Genomic DNA, 26,159 nt, shown 5'->3' on the forward strand with positions numbered 1-26,159 from the left:
GAGCTGTTAGTCTTCAAGACTCTCGGGTCCGCGAGGATCCCGGTCCCCAAGTCCCCACCGAAGGTTTCAAGCGCCCTCTCCGCGGCCGGCAGCGGCGCGCCCGGAACTGCGCAAGCGCGGCGCCGCCGACCCCGTGCGGTTCACTTCCGGGGGTCGCGCCGCCCGGCTCTCCAGGCAGGGCTCGCTGCCCTCGTGTGTGCTCGGCGGCCGCCTCCCTCCGACCGGCCCGGCGGGACCCACCCGAACCGAGCCGCGGGGCCCGCTCCGGCCCGGCCATGAGCGCGGCCGCATGATGCGTCTCTGCCTCGGCCGCTGCAGTCGCCGCCGCCGCAGGCCGGGAGGAACCGCAGCGCCGGGCGACCCCGCCCGGGCCTCGGGTGAGTGTGGCGGGCTGGGCCGGGCTGGGGCCCGGCAGGCTGCTCACGCCCGGGACTCCCCGCCGCTCCCGGCCCCCCGCCGTCCCTCCCTCGGCCCCCTGCGCCCTCTCCTCCACCCGCCGCGCACTTACGACCTTCCCGAGCTCCTCGGGGGCACCTCTGTGCCCGTGCGTGACTTCCCTTCCAGGTGTCTCCCCGTCACTCCTTCGTTGATCTCTCGGGATCGGGCGCGAATTGCAGCCCTAGCTTTTTGCCTGACCTTGGGCAGAACACCCAGCTCCCGGAGCCGCGGCTTCCCCTCTGATAAACTAACAACGGGCTTGTTGTTAGGGCCGAGAGAGAGAGAGACAGAGAGGGACTGTAAAACCCTACTGTGAGCTGTAAAGAGTGGTTTATAGGCATGTATTACGATGGGCTCCCCTGAACATCGCCCGTGGCTCCTCGGATGCTCCTGTGCCTGCCTGCCTTTTAAAAAGCTTAACTGTTCTTGTATTCTTTGCCCCTCTTCGTGGTTATCTTCCCTTCCCCCATCAGTGATCTTTGGCGGCGGGCGGTGGGGTGCGGGTTGCGGGGCAGGGCATCTCGGACAGTCTGGTCAGCCTTCAGGGCAACGACTGCATGTCTTCTCGCTGCAGCCAAGGTCCATCTCTCCTGGGGAGTCATTGCTGCCGGAACTAAGTCCCTTTGCTGGGATGGACAAACTTTATTAGCTTATAAATAACCCGTTTATGATGGTAGTTACGTGGGAGTGGAAGAGCTGTGAGGGCAGCGGCCTTGTAGCTTCTTCTACTGACAGTTTGCGCAGTGAGTCCCTTGGTGTATGTACCTTCCACACATGTATTTGTCGTACTCTTCCTGTCTGGGATGGTCGAGAAATCTGGGTCAGTAACTATTTCTTCCTAAACTCTTCACCTCACAGATGACAAGTTTAATCTTTTTGACCTCGTTTTACAACTTGTCCTTACCCACAGTCACCTTTAAAAAAGTTACCTTGTTGAACTTGGTTAGTGTGAAAGGATCTTGGGATATTTGGAAAAAAGGGGGTGGGGTGGGACAGACCTGTTCAGTTGCATTTCTTGAACATTCTGGAAGGTAGAAGGGTTTGAGTTACTGAAGTTGTTTGGGTTGTATATTTTGGGGCGTTAGGCTGGTGGGTTCACCTTCACTTTTGAGTTGAGAAAGGGAGGAGAACAGGCCATCTGAAAGGTGGTTTCCTGAAGAATTCATTAAACCGCCGTGGGAACTTTGTATGCAACTGTCTCAGCTCAAAGCAAAGGGGGAAAGTGTGTGCGGAAGCATTCCACTACGAATGGCGCAGAGCCTGCCTCCGACGACAGTGTGCGGATTGGACGCTTGCTTACAGCTGTGCTGACCAGTCCGCCATAAGAGCAGGTACCTTCCTGAAAGGACAAGCGTTAGTGTGAACAGAACGGGTCAGACGCTATCAGCGTGGTCAGTTAACAGCCCTCTCAGTACTAAAACGATCTTAGTCTTGATTCAGTCAGAAGTATGGACTGACTTCCACGTACCTACTGAAACTGTCAGTTTGGGACTTTTTAGTGGTATAACTAATATCGTTTTCGGTCATTCGAGAAATGGGAATACAAATAAGTTTACATGTGAACTTAATGTTTGGAATGAAGTGGGAAGTAGTTTTCCTGATTTGGGAGCTGCCCTGCTCCACTGCATGTTGGGCAGCTCTACATGACAATTTTCCTAAAGCAGCTTTTTGGAATTATGTTTCAAATATAAAAATAATGTCTCAATTATAAAAATAATACAGATTATTTTGTTAAGAAAAAAAAAAAGTCCAACACTAGAGCAGAGCTTGAAGTCTAAATACTCATTGAATTTGAATTACCTTTTGGCCCCAAAGCCCGTGTCCTGGGTCTGTATTGACCCCTCGCTTTGTGAGAAGTGCTCAGGCCGACTGTGAGAGGCAACTGCAGAGTTTAGAGGGAGACAGTCATGCAAGACCACCCTCACTTCTGACATCAGTGGCAAGTTTCGGGGTTCTCAAAACCACTCTCAGGTTGGACGATCATTTAGAAGGACTCACAGAACGTACTGAAAGCCGTTATGCTCACGGTTGTGGTTTATTACAGGTAAAGAGTAAAGATTAAAATCAGCCAAGGGGAGAGACTTCTCGCACAGAGTCTGAGGAGGGAGCAGGGGTGAAGCTTCTGTCGTCCTCTCTCTGTGGATTCCGACGTGTTACATTCCTGGCATCGGTAGGAGACAGTGTGCACAGGGTGCTGCCAACCCGGGAAACGCATGTGCGCCTCCGTGTTCACCGAGTCTTTATGGGGGTTCTATTTTGTAAGTGTAACGGATTCGTGAATTGACCACGTGGATGCTGTGTGACCCAAAGGCCCCCCTGAGTCACAGTGTGGGTCTTTCTGGTGTGGCCAGCTCCCACCCCGAGTCGGATTGTCAGCCAAGACCAAAGGCCATACCTCCTTTCGCGCAAAAGGTTATATTTTTTGATGGCACAGCAGCATCCTTCCTTCTTTCATGGTCCCTTTCTACTTAAAAACACACCCTTTTGTTTTACCACTGACAGAGTGGAAACAGAGGAAACAGAGGCTACGGGAAGAGTTCTCTCAACCTTGAGTCTTTTCTACCCAAAATCTCTCTCAGTGTCCATCAGTCTTTTTCTTTCCTCTGCCTCTGAGGAAGAGAGGGGCCCATCTTCCTGTGAACTCCGTGTCTGTTCTTTGCCTGTCACGGGACAGGCCTCTAGACATTTCCTCTCACGTTTGCCTCTTTGATTTCTTCCCACTCGCTGACTTCTTTGCCCCTCTCTGCAAACACGTTCTTGTCTTGCTGTTTGTAGCTCTGCTTACCGCTGAGTTTTACTCATTTTACTCATTTTACTCCATTCCGGTGGAGCCTTCTTAGAACCCTGTTGTCTCATAAAACCCAGACTCTGTGTGGGCCCAAGATGGTGCCTTCCCTTGGTACAGCATCTTACGGTTTTGAAAACACTTAAGTCATCCTGGGATGCCTCGTACGTTGCGGGGGCTTGGGAGGTGTTTGATTAACGACTCAGCTGGCGGGGCAGAGAGTGAGCGTCCTCTCGTGGAGGAGAGAGCAGGAGCAGAAGCACGGAGGGGTGAAGGGGCGTGGAGAGGGGGCCAGCATGAGCGCCCCGTGGAAGAGAGTGCGCGCACTGAGCCCGAAAAGGTAGGGGAGCCGGATTCACTGGAACCTTGAGTGCCACGGGCAGGGCTAACAGGTTTTGGACCACATTGCCTCTGTGACCCGCACTGTGTTTTTGGCCGTAACTCCTGTGGCTACCCAGAGGGTGGTGGTTGGACTTGGCGACCTTGAGATTAGGATTCTGCAGAGACACCCGCCAGAGGTGAGGGCGCCTAAACTTGATTGTGGGAAAGGTCAGAAGGGAGGGGGCAGAGGCCTAAGCAGGGAGTGTCCTCACGCAGGTAGGAAGGGGTGAGGGGCTGTGTGTCTAGAGGGTGAGAGGGACTAGATGAATACTGGGTGCATGAGGGGTGTTCTCAGGACGTGGGAGGAGAGGCCAGCTCCCTGTGTCGCTGGTGCTTTGGGAAGGGTGCGGTCCTAGGCTCTGCGTTCGGGGAGGGGTGCTCTTCCCTCGGGCACCCTGTAAGCGAGAACAGTCGGGATGGAGAAGCTTCCGGTGTCTCTCGAGACAGGCTTCTACAGTATCATTTCTTTGTTGAAATGTTTTGGATTCTCAGAGTCCCACAGTCCCTAATTCACTTTATTCATTACAGAAAGCATTTTCTAAAAGCAGCTACTCTGTGAGGCAGTGTATTTTTAATGGAAGAACATGGGCGTTGGCGTCAGGACAGTCCCTCATCCACCCTTTCCCGGCTGTGAGCTCAGGCAACTTACTGCCACCGTAAGGCTTCACCGGCTCGTGGCTCAAATGAGCCGATGTTAGCGCCTCGCTTTTAGGGCAGCCGCGGGCTCTGGTGCACCGATGCGCGTGAAGCCCCGCGCCGGGAGACGGGCCGTCGGAGCTGGCCTTGCCTTTCCCGTGCCAGTCTCTGGGCTGTCACTGACTTGCCGCTGACGGCTAGCTCATGAGTGGGGCGGCCCGTGTTCGTAGCGCTTCGGGTTCGGTGGAGTCCCGTGTTAAAAAAGTTCATTTCATTTTAAACAAGGAAACCCTATTTAGGAACATCTGGAAAGAGGCTGGGATTCACCAGCCTGATTGAGGTTCCGCTAGTCCCTGGGACAGGACTCCTAGAGAGTTTGGAACTCTGGTGTTCTTTTTATTTCTGGATTTAGAATTCCTCAGCGTTCATTGACCTTGGGATTTTGAAAAGAGCTGCTCCATTTGGCTTTGGGAATCCGGCTGTGGTTGCAGTACAGGGGTGACAGCGAGACCTCTGGCGTGCGGGTGAGCGAGCCCGTGAGACCACTTCATCGAGCCTGCACGCTTGGGTGATGCCCCAGAAAGGGAGGCTCCCCCGGAAAACCCTGGCAAGTGGGTTTCTCTCCTCCTCCCCGTCTCCTTCCCTCCCGTTAACCTTCCACATTTCTCCCTGACTGCTTTTCCCCAAGGCTCCCAGACTCCTGACCTCACCCCCTGGGCCAGATCTCACTTGATCGCCTCCCTGTTCTGTTCCTGGGTTCTCCCTCGTTCATGCCACAGATGGGTGCGGAATGTGGAGCGTCCTGGGTGTGGGCGGGACGTAGCTGGGAACGTGGTGTGATGGTGATGAGCGAGGCGGGAGAAAGTCGGCCAGCCAGGTGGGGAGGGTAAGAAGTGAAGTCAGCATGCTTGGGGGGGGGGACTTTACACCGCAGGGAGGCCTTTGGACTTTATTCGAACTGCAGAGACACTCACTGGGTGGTTTTAAGAAATGGAGGAATGCAATCTGATTTCTATCTGTGGGTACTTACTCGGGGCTGAATGGGGGGGGGGATTGTGGGGCGAGGGCAGCAGGGAGAGCAGAAAAGGAGCCCATGTAGGAGGTGCCCTGTGGACAGTCCAGGGCCAGGCTCCTGGGCCTTGGTTTGGCTGGGCAGGAGGGGGAGGAGGCCCCAGTGGGGTTGGTTTTGGAGATCGTGCCCTCGGGACTTGCTTACGGGTTTGTTGCGGGGGGGGGGGGGGGGGGGGAGGTTAGGGAAAGCCCAGTGAAGGGTGACTCCTGTGTTTTGACCTTGACAACTAGTTGGAGGGGCCTCCGGGCAGCCACGAAGGTCGTAAGGGCCGGTGGGCGGGGTGGTTGGTGAGCAGCGGCGGGATTTACCCGAGTGCCTGCTTGGTTTGGGAGTTTCCTAGACAGATGTGCCTTCAGCAGTGACAGCGGGCCTGAGAGTCTAGAAGGTCGTTTAGAGAGAGCCTGTAGCTGAAGGGAAGACCGAGATTTAGCTTCAGTCCGTCTGCGCTCCCAGCCCTGAGGTGTCTGCAGAGACGAGGACCCAGTCCCAGGGAACTGTGGCCCGCGGGAAAGGAAGACCCAGCGCTGCCCCGTCCCCCATTCACCAGATTGACTCCGCTACCAGTCCTGTCGGCCCCGCCCACAATGTGGGCACATTGCTCCATTTGCCATCCTTCCGTATTTTCGTGTGGAAGACCTTTCTAGAAACGTTAAATAAGTTTACCGTTCACAGTATGGGTAACGTGCCAGCGTGCGATTGAGGCTTAGCTTTAGTTTGCTGAATATTCTGTTTCTTTTTTCCATTAAAGGTTAATATTCTGTTCTTTAGATATAGTAATTAGAGGAGACAGTGGTTTCGTACGGCCTACACTGTTGGTAGGGTTTGAAAGCTGAGCTAAATCTTTCGTGATTGCAAATGGACGGAAAGAACATTTGAGAACGTAATTGCCATATGTACATGGTAGCGGATTATCTGAGTGCTCCCCTGTGGCTGCAGGGTCAGCTAGGACCGTGCGCGGTCGAACCACTCGGTCCCAGCTCGCTTAGCAGCCAGCGGCGGGGATGCCCCGGATAGGCCGCCAGACTTTCCCCTTCGCTCGCTTCCACTCCCCTCCCAGGTCGGGACTGCCGGCTCCTACTGTTACCCTGAGCGGTGCCTCCGCTGAGTTCTTGGCGCTGCCCTGTCCCACCCGGCTGCCTCGTCACTTCCTCCCCACCGGTTCTTGGTCTCCCTACGACCTCCAGTTCCCCAGACTTCTCGGTCACCCGGCTTGTCCTACACTCCGGGGCGCGGTGAATCATTTCAGCTCAGGACTTGCCTTTGATACCCTGGTTTTCTCTCCTGAATCTTGGCCGCTCTCCAGCCCGTTAAGCCTATGGGTGTCGAGCCAGGCTTCTGGATAGCAGCGCAAGCTCCTCCCGTCACATTGTCAGAAACTGGGGGGTCTGCCGCGCTGCCTGGGCCCACGGCTTCCTTGGTTGTCCTCCCTGCAGCGTCCCTTCTCCAGTCTCAGCTGCCTCCTGTGCTTGGAATGCCCCCAGCCGGCTCCTGACTCTGTGCCCAGGAGATGGTGGGATGGAGCGTGAACGGCTTTAGCTTCGGTCCGTCTGCACAGTTCTCCGTAGACAAGCCCCCGGCCGCCCCACGGTTGCTTCCTCTGGCTCAGGAAGAAGGGTCATCCCCCAAGTCGGCAAACTTGGACACTCATTCTTTGCAAAAACCGAAAACCACAGAGCGCCTAGATTGTCTTTGTGGTTGCAAGAAGAGTTCCCGTAAGTACAGGACAAGGAAGCAAACAGGAGCAAGCGTGGCGGGGCCTCTCCGTTGACATTCTCTTAGACCCCAGCTTCACCGGCTTAACCACAGGTATCTTCTTTGTTCTGTTTCCGTTAAGTCCCTTTTGGGGCTGTCCTCGGCTTTTAAAAGCTAGCCATGGTCAAGGCAGGATGCCCTGTCATGGGATTTGTGTGGAGCCCCAGGGACTCACGGGGGTCGGGGATTGGCGGGGACTTAACCCCTCAGGACCCAAGGCGGCCCGTGTGCGAATGTGGAGATGAAGCCCAGGTGACCCTTGAACAACATGGGTGTGACCGCGCAGGCTACTTACACGTGAGCTTTTTTTTTTTGCGATAAATACAATACAGTACTGTAAATGTATTTTCTCTTAGGATTTTCTTTGTTTGTTTTTAAGATTTTATTTATTTGACAGAGAGAGGGAGGGAACAAGCAGAGGGAACGCAAGGGGAGAGAGAGAAGCAGGCTTCCCTTTGGGCAGGGAGCCCAGTGCGGGGTTCAATCCCAGGACCCGGGGATCATGACCTGAGCTGAAAGCAGACGTGTAACCAACTGAGCCACTCAGGCGCCCCTTAGGATTTTCTTAACACTTTTGTGTCTCTTGCTTACTTTGTCATAAGAATACATACAAAAATTGGGGCGCCTGGGTGGCTCAATGAGTTGAGCCTCTGCCTTCGGCTCAGGTCATGGTCTCAGGGTCCTGGAATCGAGCCCCGCATCAGGCTCTCTGCTCAGCGGGGAGCCTGCTCCACCCCCCCCCCCTTGCCTGCCTCTCTGCCTACTTGTGATCTCTCTGTCAAATAAGTAAATAAAATGTAAAAAAAAAAGAATACACAAAAATTGTGGTGTTTGTTACTGTAAGACTTCGGGTCAACAGTAGGCTATTACGAGTTAAATATGGGGGAGTTAGAAGTTGTAAGCGGATTTTCGACTGTTTGGGGCAGGGATGAAGACACAGCCCCCGTATTATTCCAGAGTCACGATCACTGTCTTAGCGGGACGTAAGATAATACACAAAGAGCGAAAGCTCAAGAAGCGTTCCCTCGACTTTCCCTTCGAGCTGTATGTGTCCGGGACTTAACTGCATCTTTAAAAACGTGTTGCTTTAATTTCCTCACCACCCAGTCTCCCGCGCTCACGGCATGTGATGGAACCTGGTGGGGAGAGGTCCATGCTGAGCCTCTCCCAGCGCCTGCTTCGAGGGCACGGACTGCTCCAGCCTCTGTGCTCTTAGATCCCTGACTCCCTTGCTGGGTCATTGGACCCTTGTCAGAGCTCCAGCCCCACACTGCTGGGGCCCCTCAGGTGGTCACATCTGTTCCCACTTGGTCTCTCTAGGATGGAGTAGCAGGAGGGCAGGTGATAAGCTGCTAGTGTTCCAGAAGCTCCTTAAATTCTGTGAGCCCCAGTCTCGGGGGGTCTCTTCCTGATCCGCAGCTCCCGTGTTCCAGGAGACACCGGTGGGGCAGAAAGGCCTCCGAAGCCCTTTCACCCCCCGCGCCGCGCCCCAGCCACACCTCACCGTTGGTGCCCGCTGGGCTTTTGCTTCCCTTAACGGCTCTCAGTGCCCTGCAGGCCCTGCTCCCCTCTGGGCCCCCGCAGGTGCCCTCTCTGTTCCCGGTGGTGCCAGCTTCCTCCTTCCGTCCTTGGTGTCACCAAGTATTTTTTAAAACATCTGTGTATTTGCCAAAGATCTGGTGCCTCCCGTACTAGAACAAGTCCAGACTTCCAGAATGCTCAGCTGGGCATTCTGAGTACTCTGTGAGCGGCCCTGGTCTGCCCTTCCTCTCTGTCCTTCCCTCCCTCCTTCACCTTGAGCCTGCGGCCCTCGGCTCGCTGTGTTCCTGCTCCCACCTGGGCCTCCTCGCACTGTTCTCACCGCCTGTCTGTACCTCTTGTCAGGGCCCACCATGCTGGCTGCTTCTTTCACACCTTCTCTGGCTCCTCCAGATAGAATTAGCTGCTGTCATCTTTGCTCCTAATTTGGGGGTAACACTTAGCACATTGTTTACTGGCCTGATTTCCACCTCTGCTGGTCTGTGAGCTCCTGGGGGCTGCAGCTCCCATCTGGGGCTGCGCATCCTGGGGCCGGCAACAGAGAGCACCGTGTTTGGCGCTCCCCCCTCCGTGTCTGAATTAAGCTGCTCTCTCATGGCTCGCGTTGGCTTCGTGTGCCGCTGCTGTGCCTGAAGCAGAGGCTGATTCCTGCTTTTTATGGGTCACCAGTGGGTGTTTGGACAGTAAAGCCGTAATGAGTTTAAACAGCACCTTAACATACACACGAATATCGGACTCTAGGGCAGACGTTCTTTTTATTGCAATAGTGAAAGTATCTTGATTGTTTTTTTTTTTAAGGTTTTATTTTGAAGTCATCTGTACACTTAGCCTGGGGCTTGAACTCACATCCCTGAGACCACGAGTTGCATGCTCTACTGCCTGAGCCCACCAGGCGCCCGTCTTGATTTTCTTTGTAGTTACTGGCCACCAAGGAAGACAGACATCTTTTCGTTTGTTTTCAGTTTTTATTTGAGAATACGCTGTCTGTTCACAGCCAAGGAAAAGGTGAGGGAAGAGGCTAAGAACCTCGCCTGAAGACTCAGATGGAAGTCAGTCGGAGACCTCCTGGGCCCTGCGTGAAGTTTCTGGAGGAAGCGTCTGGCTGGAGCTTGGCTCCGCTTCCCCTTTCCTACCCGGCACCTGCGCCCGTGCTGCTGACTTTTCTCCTGTGCGTTTTCTTTCATCATACAATGGAATGTACGATTGTCAGTGTACTATTGATTTTTTTTTTACTAGCTCACTGACTTTTGTCGTGAGAGACGCACATGCCGGCACCAGTGAGGTCAGGATATAGGGCATTTCCATCACCCCAGAAAGTTACCCTGGGCTCTTCTCAGTTGTCCCCCTGTGTTCAAACCCCTGTTCAGATTTCCTTCAGAATAAGTTACTGCTGCCTGGTTTCACAGTGCCGTGCAGGTGACGTGACATCTTTGAGATTCATCCGTGTGGTCGCACGGATCTCAGTAATTTCCTTCCTCTGTGCCGCTGAGCAATGTGCCCTGGTAAGACTACGCCAGAGTTTCTCGGTGCCTCTCTTGGTGGTGGATGTTCGTGTTGTTTGTGGTTTGGGGAAACAAAAACAGGATAAAGCTGCGGACAGTTGTGTGCGCGTTTTGTGTTCACATTCACTTCTCCTGGATAAGTACCTCCAGGTGGAGTTGCTGACGCGCAGGGTGCGTGTTGAACTTGGAGAAAGCGCCAGGCCACTTTTCGAAGTGATTGCTGTGTTGGTTACTTTTTAAAATGCATGAAAGTAATTGGGGATGTGGTCTCATTGTAGAGAATCCTCTGGAAACCTCATGTCTGGGATGAGTAGTCTTGTGTCTTGCAAAGCCAGTTTTATTTTAAAACATTGTCCACATAAGCTTATTTGCAAACAGTTCAGAATACCATTAGGGATTTAAAGTTGTTGGCTGTTGCATACATAGCCCGTGAACATAGTTACTCTGTGTAAATACCGCATTTGAAAATACATTAGTGTCAGCAGCGCGGGGTCACAGCCACATGTGTTCCTCAGGCATCCAGAAGGGGCCCCGAGCTGGAAGGGGTCCGAGCCGGCAGGCACTTGGGAATGCTGGCCGGTGGGTGGTGGGAGAAGGGCGGGCAGGCGGGCAGGGGGCTGTCGGTAAGCTCTGGGGAGAAGCGGCTCCCGAGGAGCCCTGCAGTGGCGGCTGGGCAGAAGGGATGACAGAGAGCGGCCTCCGCTCTGCCCTGGAGAATCTGGCTAGTGGCCGAGACTATGGGGTTCCCTGCCACCTGCTGACCCCCCGGCTCCTCTTCCTACCCCCTCTTCCAGGCCAGCTTCCTGCTGTCTTCGGGGTCTAGATAGACCCCGACGGAGCGTTGGCTTAAGTAGAAAAATCATCTCTGGGAAGGAAATGGGGTGAGGATGGGGCGGGCAGCCAGGAGGGAAGAGAGACCGCGGCAGGAAGGCCTCCCTCTCCTGGGAAGCCAGGCCAGCTAGTTGGATTTTATGCTGTCGCCTGAGGTCTCCGTCTTCGTCACTTAATTCTCCTTTTGGGACAGTTCTCATCTCTCATCCAGTCCTGTTTTTTGTTTGTTTGTTTTAAAATTTAATTCTATCACTTTTATTTTTCAGTCACTTGGAAGTCAGAATGTTCCTTTTTGTTTCACAGATACAGTGTTTTAATTTTTAAGGTTTCTCTCTACATTTTGCCTCTTTGGAATTCCTTTTCCCCTCTTTCTGGGCTCTGTCTCTCTTGAGACCTAATTCGGGCTCTCTCAGAACCTCTGACCTGCAGGTCAGTCGAAGCATTCTGCTGTCCACTTAGGACACACACAGGGACGCTCGTCAGTTATATGACGTTAAGACTGGAAATAAATGGGGGCGCCTGGGTGGCTCAGTGGATTAAGCCGCTGCCTTCGGCTCAGGTCATGATCTCGGGGTCCTGGGATTGAGCCCCGCATCGGGCTCTCTGCTCCGCAGGGAGCCTGCTTCCTCCTCTCTCTCTGCCTGCCTCTCTGCCTACTTGTGATCTCTCTCTCTGTCAAATAAATAAATAAAAAATCTTTTAAAAAAAAAAAGACTGGAAATAAATGGATAGCTTTAAAAAACTCACGAAAAGGTTTGTGCTGGAAATAAAGACTAGTTTTGTTGGGGGCTCCCCCCTCCCCCATCTTGGTATCTTTAGGCCTTTCCTCTCAGGCCATAGGCGTGCTTCTGGAGATGCCACGTCGGGTCACCGGCCTGCCAGTGATCCGGGAACCAGGAGGGAGATGCCAGCTAGGACTTTCTTCCTTCAGTAGATGGACACGTTCGGTGCCCACCTGCGTTCCTGTGCTTCGCTCCCTCTAGCAGCGGGTCTCATCTCTTGGTCTTACTCTCTCCCATTTTCTCTGGAAGTCTTGCTGTGGCTGCTAAAACACTTGTTGACTTGAAATACAGGCTGATCTGGTTTGGTTTGGAGGATCCCTGGGGATCTTTCTCAGGAGATTTTGGCTTCTAGACTTGTATCGGATGCCGGGGCTCAGGTAGCAGGAGGGGAAACGGCAGATGTAAAGTAAATGACTTTGTTTTCAGGACTGTCCCGTCGTTTCCTAGTTTCCTAGTAATGAAAACACCAAGGAGTAATGATTTCGGGGCTACTTTACGTGTAAAATGTTACACTGGTTCTACAGCTCTCCAGATTAATCCTGTCCTTCGAAGCGTCACACGCTTTGGCCATTGAATCAGTCACTTTTCTAATGAGAGTTTGTTGTCTTCCAGATCCTGTCACAAGCGACACTATGCACCTTAAGATCCTGAAGAAAAGGCGCAAGATGTTCAAGTAATGTTTTGAGATCGTCTGTGAGGTAAGCGAGTAACCGTGCGGGTGTCTTGTCCCGGCGTCCTTTCCGCCACGGACGCCGACTGCGTTTGCTGAAAGGGCAGCACGGGCGGTACAGAAGGCCAGTCTGTCTACCCGCCGGCCGCCGGCTGCTCTCTGCTCGCCACTGCGCGGGGGGATTCCGGGAAGTGACTGTGGAAGTTACCAGCAGGTGTTACGGGGCGAGGCAAATGCCGAGTGACGTTAGTGGAACATGTCGCACGCGTGGTCGTCCCGTTGAGTCGTGGCGATCTCCGGTGGCGCTTGCCGTGTTCTGAGAAATGGGGCTTTCTCTGACACGAGCATTAACTAAGCTTAGGTTTGGGAGTGTGGACAGAATCCCTTTAAATCATCCACTAAAGTCAAAAAATGCTGACGTGCCCTCTGATGGCCCATGGTGCTTTCTGGTGTCTCAGAAATAGTCTTCAGGAGATCGAGGGCAGCGTGGCACCGAGCGTGAGAGGAGGCGCGCCCCGACCCCAGCGATGGGCTCACTTAGTGTCACGCCGCACAGGGCCGAGCCGCTGCTGTCCTGTTTCCAGAAGACGCAGATGGTTCCGTGTGCAGGGGCTGCTGCCTCCTCCCCTCCCTGCCCTTCCTCCTGCATCCGTGAAGGAGCAGCGCCGTGACGCAGCAGAATGCCCGTGCCGTGGGCTATGGAGAACGGACTCTGTCCGCCGTGCCCCGCTGTGTCCACTGACTGCTTTCGGGTGTCGGGATTTTCCCGTTGCCTTCTGGTGGGCTGCGCAGGTGCTGCTTTGTAACATCTGCACGCGGACTTGATGCGTCCGCGTTCTCGTGAGCTTGTCCGGGAAGCTCCACCACGCCCGGTGTTGGCATCTTTGTGGCTTCTCTTCCTGAAAGAACAGACCTGCCATCTGCAGCCGGGTAGGGACGTGCCATGACAGGGCTGTACCCTGCTCTTGGGGGGGGGGGGGGCGCTTCTCACCAGCGTCTCCACCGGGAAGGTTCCGCCTCCACTGTGCGTGCCGCCAGAGGACTTGCGGGCTCGGGCTTTCTGGATGGAACTCACACTGTACAGACACGCCGGGACAGGAGGCGAGCCAGTCGCTTCCCGTCTTACTGGGCAGCAGGCGGGCGCCCACTTGTCATGGGCGCTGTCCCGCTGAGGGAGGAGCCATAAAGCAAAATGATTTCTGGTCGGAGGAGTTTCTCTGCTTCAGTGCTTGGCAGTGCGTAGTTAGGACCCACTTGGACCCCCTTACGGACTCACTCGGACCTGGGAGACTCCTGGAATCTGAGCAGGGGACCAGGTTCTTGCTGGTGCTTCTGCCCGACAACAAACAGGCACTTGCTGGGGGCTGCACGGCCGTGCGCACAGCGAAAGGGAGCACGGGGAGAGAAGACCAGAGCCTCCGTGTCAGTCCGTCGGGTGGGGGACACACGAGTGCAGGCAGCGCTGACGCGCGGGGCCTGGGAGTCCCAGGGAAGGGGGCAGCTTCCACCCCCGTCTCGGCCCCTGATGGGCGGGTGTGGGCAGAGCCAGGGTCGGCTGTCCTCTTCAGGTCGTCCCATCTGCTGTCCGGAAACCCCCCTCAGAGCATGCTCTTGAGAGGAAGGAGAGCCCTTCGGGGTGGCTTACTTGGAGGGAGGAAGGTCCGGCCCTGGGGGGTGCAGAGGGTCCCGGTGCGTGCCAGGGAGGCGGCGGATGGGCTGTGATGGCGGCGGGCTCGGCAGGTGCCAGCCACGAGGTCGGCCGGCCGTGACTGTGCGCGATCACTGTACCTTTAGTTTCTTCTGTTTCTCCTACGCAAAACCTGAAAGCTGTTTTCGTCAGACCCAGGAGTAGGGTTAATTTACTGACAGTGGGAAACCACTTCAGTGTTTGCACAGTGAGCGGAACCTCTGTCAAGGTCGTGCTGCGTGACCTCCCGTGGCTTCGCGCGGTCCTTGTCACCGCCATGCCTGTCACGGCGGTGCCACAGTTGCAGGAGGAAAGGAGGCCGCGCCCGGGCTGGAAGGATGGTGCGGGAAGGATGGTGCGGGGAGGGCGTGCGGCGGCCCGAGGGCATCGTTCCCGCTCCAGCCCCTGCTCCAGCCCCTGCTCCACGGCGGGCTCTGGCCGGGGAAGTACTCCCGACGCCGGTGCTTCTCTCCCTTGTGCGAGCGCCTCCAGGCCCGGTGAACGGACCCCTGATGTTCGCCACCAGCACCCCGCTGCCGCTGGGTCGCACGCTGGTGACAGAAGGCGGGCATGAAGGCGGCCGTCAGCCGGTCCGGGGAAGGCTCCTCGTGAGCTCCTGCCCCCCACCCCGCTGCGCGCCTGGTTCTGGGACTGCGGGAAACGGGACCGGGGCCGAGGGAAGGCTGAAGGAATGGATTGGCAAGTGAAGAGGCTTGTAAGAGACGAAAGCAGAAAGGAAGGCCTTCCAGAAGGCGCAGACCTGAGGGCGAGCGCACCGTCAACCGCGGCCCCGGGCACGGTGCGGGAGGGCGGGCAGGAGCTCGGAGCTGCCGGCAGAGGGGGGCTGGGGGCCGGGGCTCCGCACCCACGGGCCAGCGCGGGCTCCGTGGCGAGGAGGGCGGCCGCGGTGCCACTCACTCCGTCTCCCCCTGGGCCGGGAGTCTGCATCTGGCCTGTCCTCCCGTCATTGTGGCTCCCCGTGGCTGGCCGTAGGGGACCGTGTGCGCGTCTCGGCATCACCCACACGGTGGGGCCGATAGTGTCAGCGAGTCACGAAGGTGGAAGATTTTAAGGTTCAGCCTTGTTCAGTTGTCTTTTCTGTCATGTGTATTTAGACGGTCCTTGTGAGACAGCTGAGAGCAGGGAGCCCATCAGGTTTCAGGGGGCACGCGAGCAAGCGTGCACGTGTGCCCCGATCCTCACCGGCTCTCTGTCCCCCTCTAGGGTGCGCGGGGAAATCATGCCGTCATCAGGACACCGGCTCCGGGACGTCGAGCATCACCCTCTCCTGACCGAAAATGACAGTTACGACTCTTCGTCCTCCTCGTCCTCGGAGGCCGACGTGGCCGACAGGGTCTGGTTCATCCGCGACGGCTGCGGCATGATCTGTGCCGTCATGACGTGGCTCCTGGTCGTCTACGCGGACTTTGTGGTGACATTCGTCATGCTGCTGCCTTCCAAAGACTTCTGGTACTCTGTGGTCAACGGGGTCCTGTTTAACTGCCTCGCGGCACTGGCCCTGTCGTCCCACCTGAGAACCATGCTCACCGACCCTGTGAGTACGCCCTGTCGCCCCGCACTCCCCTCACGTCTGGTCGTGCGGCTCCACAGGCCCTGTGGCCTCAGGCTTTTATTTCCTGGGTATAGGCTTGGTGTTTTTCATGTTTTCTTTTTTTAAGTTTGTTTATTTATTTAAAGTGATCCTTACACCCAACACGGGGCTTGAACTCACGACCCCAAGACCAAGAGTCGCTGCTCCACTGATTCAGCCAGCCAGGCGGCCCACATTTTTTGCGTCTTATTTTAAGATTTATTTGAGAGAGAGAGAGCAAATGAGAGAGAGGGCCTGTGCACAAATGGGGGGAGGGGCAGAGGGAGAGACTCTCCAGCTGACTCCCCACTGAGCACGGAACCCGATGCGGGACTCTGATCATGACCCTGAGATCCTGACCTGAACCAAAACCAGGAGTCAGACACACAACCGACTGAGCCACGCAGGCGCCCCACGTTTTTCGTGTCTTCACTGGAGAATAAACATCACTCAGACACAAACGATGTCACAGTGCACGAATGGAAAATATCCCGTTGGGCAGTTTGTATGGACGGACAGATAGTAACGAGAAGATTCATAAGTTCCTCCCGGCTCAGATACTGTGTATCCTCTAAAGAGATGTGGATTCTGGATTTCACCACGTAACTTCTCTCGAGTTCCCTGCAGCTCTACAATTCTCTCATCGTTCCGTGTCACCTCGAGTCTGAGGCCAGGTGGGGTCCTTTGGGAGCAGTTTCCCTGAGAGTCAAGAGGGGCAGACCTAACACCGTGAACTGCCCTTGGTCCCTGATGTCTTGAAGGCCACTAGATTCAGAACCAAATTTCAGGCTCTTTCTCTGAGGTTTCAGACCTCCTCAGGGTAGGCAGAGCAGTACGGACCCCGGCAGCTCAGCCAAGAGTCACCCCCAGACGGCGGGGTCCAGGCTCGCCACAGAGCCCGGAGGAGGTGCCGAGGGCCCCAGGGAGAGGTGCCCAAGTCAGCGGGGCCGTGCGACGGGCGGTACCACCCGGTGGTCCCTGTGGAGCGGTGTTAGAGAAAAGCTGCTGCTCATAAAACCGCGGTTTCCAGCTACTGGCACAGGGGCTCCTGACGGGTGAATTAGCGTCTGCCTGGTTCTTGTCTGTTGGTAGCTTTCTCTACAGAAAATACTGAGAAGTTAGTATCTTGTTGTTACAGACTGTTTCATAAATCAGATTAGGAGTCCGTCTGAGGGTGAACTGATACCGATCGGCCCACCCTGTGTGGTCACGTGCGCATTTATCTGACCTGTGCTGAGTTCGCACCCCAGGGGCTCTTCCTACACTGTTCACTCAGTCCCTTGCTGAGGGGGACTCTTGGGCAGAGGACAGTGTCACAGACCCGGCCGGTGGACAGCGGGGAGCAGCGCCGCGGGACAGACTCAGATGACAGACTCATCTGCTGATGGCTCCGTAGACTCACCTCACAAAGATTGTGTCATCTGTGGCCACAGCCCCGTCTGATGTCCCCTCACAGACTTCTCCGGGGCCCTCTCCTCCCTTCCTTTCAGGCGGCAAAGCCTCTCTCCAGGAGCGGAACCCTGCTCCTAACGCCCGCAGTGCTGCTCCTGTCCCGACCCCCCTGCTCCTGTGGGAGAAGGTCTCACGCTTAGCGGAGGGCCCCAGAGCTGGGCACGTCGCATGGTGGGAGAAGGCGTGTGGGCACGCTGATTCCCCTTGCCGGGTCACTACAGAGAACACTGGGCGAAGCCGCGGGAGGGAGGGAGATCCAAGGTCAAGGAGGAGTTTGGGGTCCTGGATATCAGTGTTGGAATTCAGACTGAATTCACACAGCACAAAACTTAGGCTTTTCGAACGCGCGGTTAAGTGGGTGTTACGTGTTCCGAGTTGTGCATCCACCACCACAGTCAGTGGTCGGACATTCTCATCCCCCAGAGGGCAAGCCCTGCGCCCCTTAGCCGTCACCGCCCGGGCCTCTCTCCCACCAGCCCTTGACACCTGCCAGCTCGCTTTGCGTCTGCGGACGGGCCTGTGCTGGACACGTCGTCCACACGGAACCCTGTCAGATGGGGCTCTGCCTGCCTGGACCGTCCGCCTCGTAGCCGTGTCAGAACTGTGTTGATTTTTACGGCAGAAGGACATCCACGGTCCGGATACACCATGTTTCATCTCCCGGCGTGATCCGCTGAGGGACGCTGGGGCGCTTGCACTGTCGGGCTCTTACGGAGGACGCTGCCGTGCGCACTCCTGCGCGGGTGTTCTGGAGGTGCGTCTCATGTCCTCGGGGCAATGCCTAGCAGTGGAACTGCTGGATGCCGGGCGAACTCTACGGTCAACGCTGGGGGAACTTCTGGACCGTTCCCCGCGCTGGAGAGCACGTGCCCAGCAGCGGCGTGAGGCCTGCAGCTCGTCCACAGCCTCAGGCCCTGGTCCGTGTTGCGGACGACTGCCGCCCTGCCGGGTGTGAAGCCAAGTCGCGCTGTGGCTTCCGTCTGCGCCTCCCTAGTGACTGAGGATGCTGAGTGTCTTAACATGAGCTTACTGGCCATCTGTGTGTCCTCTTTGGACAACTGTCCCTTCAAGTCCTTTATCCCTTTGAAGTCGCTGTTTCGTGTCCGGACGCTGCTGGAGGCTGCAGACGCTGCCGGAGTCCGTGTACGTAAAACCGGGGACGGCCAGAGCAGCCTGAGGAGCCCAAGGACAAGGACACGCCTGGCTCTCGACAGGCCCTGGAACTGGGTCGTGGAGGCTGTTGTCAGGGCGGGCCAGCGGGAGAGCGGGACAGGCTCCTCGCGCGCCTCTGTCCGTCAGGCGTCTGTCTCTCCTTGCCGTCTGGTGAGAAAGGGGAGCCCCGCAGACCAGAGCAGACCAGGGTTGGAATCCTTAGGGGCCAAATCCCCACGGCTGACGGGAGAGGGCACGGCCCCGCAGAGTCACGCATCCGTCCTCTCTCCCTCAGCACGGGGAGTCTGCTGTCTTTGCGGGTCACAACTTTACCGTCCCGGGGTCCAGTCTCGGCTGCACTGGAACCGAACTGCCCCATGACGCAGGGCACAGACCCCATGGGGACCTCACAGTTTGCAAGGCAGCAGGACCAGTTAGTCTGTGCCGGCATGGGCTTCGGGTCACATCGTTCCTGAGAACAGGCCCTGGCTCTGAGGAATAGGAAGGAAGTGTCGTCCTTGAGAGGGGACGGTCTTCCTTTCAGAAGGTGAGACTGTCACCGATCTTAACATTCAGGAACACGCCGAGGACTGAAAACTGAGAGAGACCACCCACAACCCAGAGCCCGCTGTCCCAGACCCTGGTCTATGTTCACGAATGTCCACCTTCTCAGCAGGTGTTGGCCGAGCACCTGGCGGTGACCGAGCCCTCGTGGCGCCTGCGGTCCTGTCCCAGGCACCCGACGGCGGGCGCCCCTCTGGCAGCCCACCAGCTCGCAGACGTGGTGGTCAGTCCACACCAGACAAGACCTTTCAGCTGAACAGGGAACAAAGCAAGGCTTGAACAAGCTTCGCCGGTCACCAAAGTCCCTGTCTTTCTGTTCACTTCCTGCCAACCGTTGGCAGCACCCAGAAGTGGAGCGGGAGCCTTGTTAGCCTGTCCCGGTCAGTCTCGCATCAGCGATACCCTCCCTGCCCCCTCTCTTCCCCTCCCCAGAGCACCTGGAGGTAAATCGCAGACACAGTAAAGCTTGGTTTGTAAATCTCGGCATGGACGTTGCGAGAGGAGGGGCTCTTCTCCTGTGCGGTGGCTCCCGCGGACGGCGGGGCGACCCCTCCATGTGTGTGCCCGTGTGCCGGCGGCCTCGGGGTCTCGGTCCACCCACTCCTCGGCGGGAGCGGGCCTCCAGTAAGGCCTGCACTCGGATGCTGGGTGACCTGTGTCTTACGCCTCGCAGTCTCTGTGCCTCTTGGGATTTTTTAGTAGAAGAAACACAGGCCTTCTATCCCAGGGCTTTTGTCACGCTCTGGAGTTTGCAGCTTACACCCCGTGCCCGTTTTCACACGCGGCCTGTCCCCTGGGCAATTGTAAATGCGTCTGTAGGTCTCGGGGAAGCCCTGTTCTCAGCTGGCCCTTGTGTAGGTCCTGGGGATCCAGAATGCATGACAGGGCGTCGGGGAGACAAGATGGAAAGATACGAGAGAAAAGAAAAAGAAGTACATTGCAAAGCGTCACCTCCCTGGACACAGGCTGCGGCAGCTGCGTCCCCGAGGGCGGCATCTGGTTCCGCCCCGCCCGGAGGGCCGGAGAGCTGCGTGACGGCGCAGGGACCGGCCGCCGGAAGACGTGGCAGGAGAGCTGAAAGCTGTTCAGGGTCGCGGGGTGCCCGAAGGCGTGGCTGTGGCCCGGGGAGCCGAGGCGAGGCACGCAGATGGGTCTCAGAAGAAGCGCCCCTGACGGGTGATGGCCGGAGTAGGAACGCGAGACTAAGGACCACGTCGCCAGCCTTCAGCTTGTCGTCTGTTCTGTGAAGGCACAGCCACAGCGAGAGACCCAGAACCCGAGGGTTGGTCACTAGCTGCCGGGCGTCGGCTGGGTGGCCCGGAGGCCCTGATCAGTTGTGCTGCCTGCCCAGGGTTCTGAGCAGCGGCCCAGAAGGTCTCCAGCAGGATCCCGAGGATGCCCAAAGCAGCCCGTGGCGGCCCCCAGCCAGCGGCGCCCCCTGCCCTCGCCTCAGGAGACAGTCCTTGGAAAGACCAGGCACTTACTGGGCCACGCTGCTTTACGCAGGGGTGTTGCAGATCACTCTTTCACTGCAGCAGAAGGCATCAAAATTAAGGTGTGTGGAGGAGTTTGAAAATCTGGTGCGTTTCCTACCACGGAAACGTACAGCACTGAACGGTCACCAGGAGAGTGCACGATGTCACGGGATTTACAGAATCATTGTATCTTTAAGACTCCTGGATCAGTGGAGGAAACTTGATGAAAGACTCCAAATTGTGGTATGTAAATTACGTCATAAAATATTTTGCCTGAAGTTCTGGTTGAAGTTTTCAAAGCCAAAACATCTTAAACCCTTCACTTTTTAATCTTGTTTAAGAAGACAATTAGAGTGTTAGGAAACGCTAGGGCCAGAACAGCTTCCCCGTGTTAGGATGGTGAAGGGACCCCGGCTGCGCGGAGGGAAACACACTGCGGTGGAGGGTGGGCGGGAAGACGCCCCTCCTGTCCTCAGCTGGCGGGACGCCTCCTGGAGGCCTTGGCTCTCTCGCTGGCTCAGGGGCTCTAGGTCTGGCTTGCTGGGGGCCTGGCACCGGCCGTTCTCCGTCTCTTGGCCCGAGCACACTCACTGCTGTGCCTTGTCAAGCGTGGACGCTGGCCCCCATCCCACCGGGGTTCAGACCTTTGGGCCTGGCACCAGCCCGGGCACCCGGGCTGGGAGGAGGCCCTCGCCGTCCGCACTGCTGCTCACACCCCCTTGCGTCTCCCCGGGCTCGCGCTCCCCCCACAGCCCGGGGCCGCTCTTCCCGAAGCGCATTTCTGCTCCCAGTGCAGGCTCCGTGGCACTAACCAACGGGAGATGAGACCTTGTCTCCGCCTGCCGCGTGCAGGACCTCCTCCACTCTCTTGGTCCCCGTCCTCAGTGCACCCCGCATGGCTCCTGGGGTCCCGTCCCACACGTGTTGTTCACTGAGCATCTCCACTGCCCAAAGAACAAGGCCGTCCCTGCCCGCTCCTGGCTGCCAGCGCGCTGCCTCGGCCAGCGTGTGGGACACCGGCAAATGCCCCGCTGCCGCCTGGGCACCGCTCCGCCCAGGGCCCTCCCCGCCCGCAGCGGTCCGGTCAGGAGCTCAGGGCCACACTTCCCAGGTGTGTGTGGGAGCGCTCCTGCTGCGGCCTCCGGCGCAGGTGCACTGCACAACTCCACAAACACGAGATAAAGTCCCTCTGGTTCTCACAGTTCTGTTCAGCGCTGCCCTGCGCAGCTGATAGGAAAGCTCTGTGGGGCATTCTTATCATGAAGCCCCGCCTGGGAGAATGGGGTGACTTGGGAGTGGTGTCCACAGAACATTCCGCCCTTTGGGGACAATGAGCCGCCCTTGAGCTGGAATGACTCGACAGACCTCACCTCTCGTGTGTCCCGTGTGAAGCGAGAAAGAACTCGGGTGACTTACCAGCTTAAGGATAAAGCATTTTGAGTTCGTTTTAACACACGTGCTACTTCCTTGGAAGTAAAACTCCTGATCATGTCTGAGTTAACACACTCACTTCTCATTTTTGTCGTTTGGTTTTTAAGTAGGCTCCACGCTCAGTGGGAGCCGTGGTGGGGCTTGAACTCACAACCCCAGGATCAAGACCTAGGCTGAGATCAGGAGTCGTCCCCTCACCCGTGGAGCCACCCAGGCGCCCCTTGTTTTCCCACTAGCCTAGCTGGAGGGGCAGCCCCGGCGCTGCGGATTGCGGCGCAGCTCTCAGACTGGAACCGCCGCACGTGCTGATCGCTGATCTTTCCTTCTCTCCCACCAAATCATCCTCCCTAAACTGCAGGGGGCAGTACCCAAAGGAAACGCGACGAAAGAGTACCTGGAGAGCTTGCAGCTGAAGCCGGGCGAGGTCATCTACAAGTGCCCCAAATGCTGCTGCATCAAGCCCGAGCGCGCCCACCACTGCAGGTGCGCGGCCCTCCCGGGCGGCCTGGCGCCCACCCCCGCGGGGGCCGCGGCCCTCCCCGGAACAGGAGGCCCTTGGCCTCTCGCCAGCCCCAAATTCTGTGTATCGCACGGGGGACGGGGGTTGTGTGTTCTCAGAGTGTGGCATACTGAAAACCGGATTTCTCCTTTTCAGTATTTGCAAAAGGTGTATTCGGAAAATGGATCATCACTGCCCGTGGGTGAACAACTGTGTAGGAGAAAAGAATCAGAGGTTTTTTGTGCTCTTCACGGTGAGTAAAGCGCGGTCGCGTGGGGACTCACGGAGCGCTCCCTTCTCTAACTGGAACCTGGCCCGCAGCAGGTGAATCTGTTCTCGCGGCAGACCAGCTTCTCTAAGCTCCTCTCCGGGATGAGACGGTGATGCGCTGTCCTTGGCCACAGGCGCCTGCTGCCTGTATGACTCTTGTAGGGGATTTAGGTCAGAGATGTGGTTTCCGTCTCTCCACCGTGAGTCACAGTTGCTCACAGGGTTTGCTGATCGGCTTCTCTTGTTCCAGATGTACATAGCTCTGTCCTCTGTCCACGCTCTCATCCTCTGTGGGCTCCAGTTTGTTTCCTGTGTCCGAGGGCAGTGGACTGGTGAGTCATGCCCTGTGTCCCTTTCCCACAAGCGCGTACCATTGGGCAAAATGGGAAGAGCCAAGAGAACCGATGTGCCAGTCCGTTCCTAAATCCTTTTAGCGACAAATACGGGTTTCAAGTCTGTTTCACTCGTGTATCGAAGACACAGACACACAGTCCTTCCTTAGCCACGTAATAGTTCCTGCGAAGTAGTTGTGCTGAGTCTGAGACGACCTGGAAATGAGTGTCGTTCTGCCAGAGCTCGTGTTTGTTTTCCGGCTGGCTAGCTGGGAATTCAGTGTGGTCCTTGCCTTCCTGGCCGGGAGTGAGCTGCGGCAGGTGCTCTAAAGCGGGCAGTGATCTCGCCTCCCTGGAGAGGATGGTGGGTCGGCCAAACGCGCCCCCCGGGGGCCCGTGCAAGTGGCCACACAGGGCGGGGACGCAGGATTGTCCTCTCTCCTCGCTTCCCCTGAAGGTCAGCGCACAGGTTCAGCTCTCACAGAAGCCTTGGGTGAGATGGAAGCGCTGCCCCGCAGCTGGTGGGGTGCGTTTGGGCCCGGAAGGGCTGACCACCTCTGCCCCGTGGTGCGCAGTGAAGGTGCCCATCAACAGGCAAGCACGGCGGTCGCTGGGGCCGGCTCCGGGGCTGGCTCACGAGGATCCTTCTGTGAGCCGAGCGCCACACTCACCTGCGCTCTGGGTGTTGGTGGTGCGTGGGGCGCACTCACAGCCCGCCCTCTTTGTCCGCAGAGTGCAGCGACTTCTCGCCCCCCGTGACTGTAATCCTGTTGGTCTTCCTGTGCCTTGAGAGTCTTCTGTTTTTCACTTTCACTGCAGTCATGTTCGGCACCCAGATCCACTCCATATGCAACGACGAAACGGTACGCTTCCTTCGCCGCCGCGCCTGCTTCACGTTACTTGGCTCGAGTGCGTGGGCAGTCCCAGGGTCAGGGTCACCGGCAGGTGTGGGCGTGCTGACTCGGGAGATTACTAGGACTCCTCCTCTGTGTCTGTCCTTCCTGCCTTTATGCGTGGCGCAAACTCAAGGATCCATTTGGGTAGAGAGCGGACCCGGGCAGGTAGTGCCAGGCCGATTCCCGGGTTCTAGGAGACCCAGCCCCCCGGGGCAGCTCCGTGAGGTACGTCAACAAATTGCCTTCATGCCTTTGAACCGTACGTCTAGAGCAGGCACTTGATAAATACTTATGACAAATGAGAAAAGGCCAGTGGCCCGACCCCGAGGACTGGCTCCTTCCTGCCACCACCGTGGCTGCCCGGGCTGTGTGTGTGTGTGTGCACGGGGCCTGACCTGCGCGTGGTGGGCGTTCTGGGGGGCCTGCCGCCCACCTGCGATCCTCTCTGCTTCCAGGAGATCGAGAGGCTGAAGAGCGAGAAGCCGACGTGGGAGCGGAGGCTGCGATGGGAGGGGATGCGGTCTGTCTTCGGGGGGCCCCCCTCACTCCTCTGGATGAATCCCTTTGTTGGCTTCCGGTTTGGGCGGCTGCAGACCAGACCCAGGAAAGGGGGCCCAGAGTTCTCGGTCTGAGGCCTCGTTGTGCCGGGACTTGTCACCAGACTTAAGTTATTTATTTGGGGTCTGAAAGGGTATTAGCAGCTCGCCTGTGACCATTAGGGCAGACGGAACCTACACAGACCGGTTGCTTGCAGCAAGCAGAGTTTTCTAGATTTATAGTCACAGACCAGATTTTTCCAGACCAGTGATGGGGTGACGCTCTGGCCAGTTTTTGCCTGTACGACTAATGAGAGGTACGTGGCCACGTGAAGAAGCCAAATGTCATTATCTTCCTCACAGTTAGGGTTTCTGTTAAGAACACTTGGCATTTTCTGAGAAGTCGCGTGGGCTGTTCCATGGTGATTAAAGTCCTGTGTACTAAGCTGCTTTTTCCAATCATGAAGAAAAAACAAGTCAATCCAGTGAGTAGATTTCTCCAGCTAACGGTTTCAGGGCGTTCCTGTTGACCCAGGGCTTCATCACTGCCCTTGCTCGAGCAAGAAGGGGCGCCTGCACGGAGACACACTGTGATCTCAGTGAGCTCCGACACTTTGCACTGAACACGAGAGGATCTGGGCACCGAACCGCGGCGGTGGCTTCAGGTTTGCTCGCAGTGCCCTGGAAGCGCGTGCTTGGACCCTTTCGGCAAGTCTGTGTGTGTGTGTCTGTGCGCGTGCGTGTGCTTCAGCACTGGCGGTGTTGTCTAGGGGACGTGACCGGTAATAGCCGCGTGCAGCCGACAAGCTGTCTTTTAGAAGCCGACGTTTCAGGGAAGAAGAGAGAGCTGCCACGGGACCCTCGTCCCGCGGGCGTTACTATGAATGTATTGCATTTTGGAGACTATCTTGATCCAAAGAACAATCACTCGTGTGTGGTCCTTCGTTGCCCACCTGCTTTAACTTTATTTTGAAGATCTTGGGTGCGGGAGGGCCTTGGAGCTGCCGTGGTTGTGTTCCAGCCACGTCAGCAGAGTACGGACGGCAGCTCAGTTAAGGGAACAGTGAAGGCTCGTGCTGGCCTCACCCTTTGTGCCGCCGGATGTCGGTCTGGGTGCAAAGGAGGGCGGGCCCGGCCACGGGGACTCAGCGAGCGGGGGGGCCTCTGGGCCTCGCTGAGAACGTGAGGGGACCCCAAGGCAGAGCCCCCAGTCTCTGAGCCTCGCTCACTTTCCCAGAGTATTCAGGATGGCAACAGCTTTATTTTTTTGTATCATTTATGTTTGTTTCTCTCCCCACGGCACGAGCGATAAAACAGGCCCTTCAGTGCAGAGCTGAAAATGCTGTCAGAAAGCAAACAGCTCCCCTCCTTGGGGACTCGCCTTAAACTTGCCTGGTCTGCAGCTGTTCTGCGGGAGCCGCGAGGACGCGAGCCGGGACGCGGCCCAGGGCGCCCCTGCAGCCCCGCCTGCACGCCGAGAAGAGTTGGTGTTTCGTTCCCGGCTCGGACGCCTTTCCGTTCATCTGTGAACTGTTCCGTTTCTGTTTGGAATTAATCCATATCCTAACCTAATCAGGGCTTCTGCCGCTGCTGACACAGATCCACAGGGGGACCTACCTGAGACACAGCTGTCGCCAGGCGAGCAAAGCTGGGGGACGTCTCGGCAACGGACCGAGTCTGCACACATGTGTGAGCCATGGGGGAGGGGCCGCGTCCCTGCCGGAGGGACGGGCCCGAGGGGGCCAGACACGACGCGTGTCCAGAGGTCGTGTTGCGTGTTCATTTGCACGTCTGTTGTCTGGGGTGGATGTGTGTGTCCGGCTTCAGTGTGAGGCTTTCAACATGTGTACCTGTTTATCAATAAAAACATGGTCGAAGTGGCTGAA

General features: G+C 57.0%; 1 protein-coding gene across 1 annotated transcript; it reads left to right on the forward strand.

The window, feature by feature from the left end:
• Positions 1-26,159, forward strand: ZDHHC7 (zinc finger DHHC-type palmitoyltransferase 7). The gene is made up of 8 exons (XM_045987008.1): positions 1-377; positions 12,331-12,416; positions 15,300-15,630; positions 22,099-22,223; positions 22,396-22,492; positions 22,760-22,841; positions 23,574-23,704; positions 24,193-26,159. The coding sequence occupies exons 3-8, from the start codon at positions 15,316-15,318 to the stop codon at positions 24,367-24,369; spliced, it is 927 nt and encodes a 308-aa protein (XP_045842964.1). The 5' UTR covers positions 1-377; positions 12,331-12,416; positions 15,300-15,315; the 3' UTR covers positions 24,370-26,159.

This window comes from Meles meles, chromosome 19, assembly GCF_922984935.1.
Source record: "Meles meles chromosome 19, mMelMel3.1 paternal haplotype, whole genome shotgun sequence".
Taxonomy (NCBI): domain Eukaryota; kingdom Metazoa; phylum Chordata; class Mammalia; order Carnivora; family Mustelidae; genus Meles; species Meles meles.

Bases quoted from the DNA above. Each gene is read 5' to 3' on its own strand.
- ZDHHC7 (XM_045987008.1), top strand. From the start codon at position 15,316: ATGCCGTCATCAGGACACCGGCTCCGGGACGTCGAGCATCACCCTCTC. The intron at 22,224-22,395 runs GTGCGCGGCCCT...TCTCCTTTTCAG, and splicing joins GAGCGCGCCCACCACTGCAG to TATTTGCAAAAGGTGTATTC. The intron at 22,493-22,759 runs GTGAGTAAAGCG...CTCTTGTTCCAG, and splicing joins GGTTTTTTGTGCTCTTCACG to ATGTACATAGCTCTGTCCTC.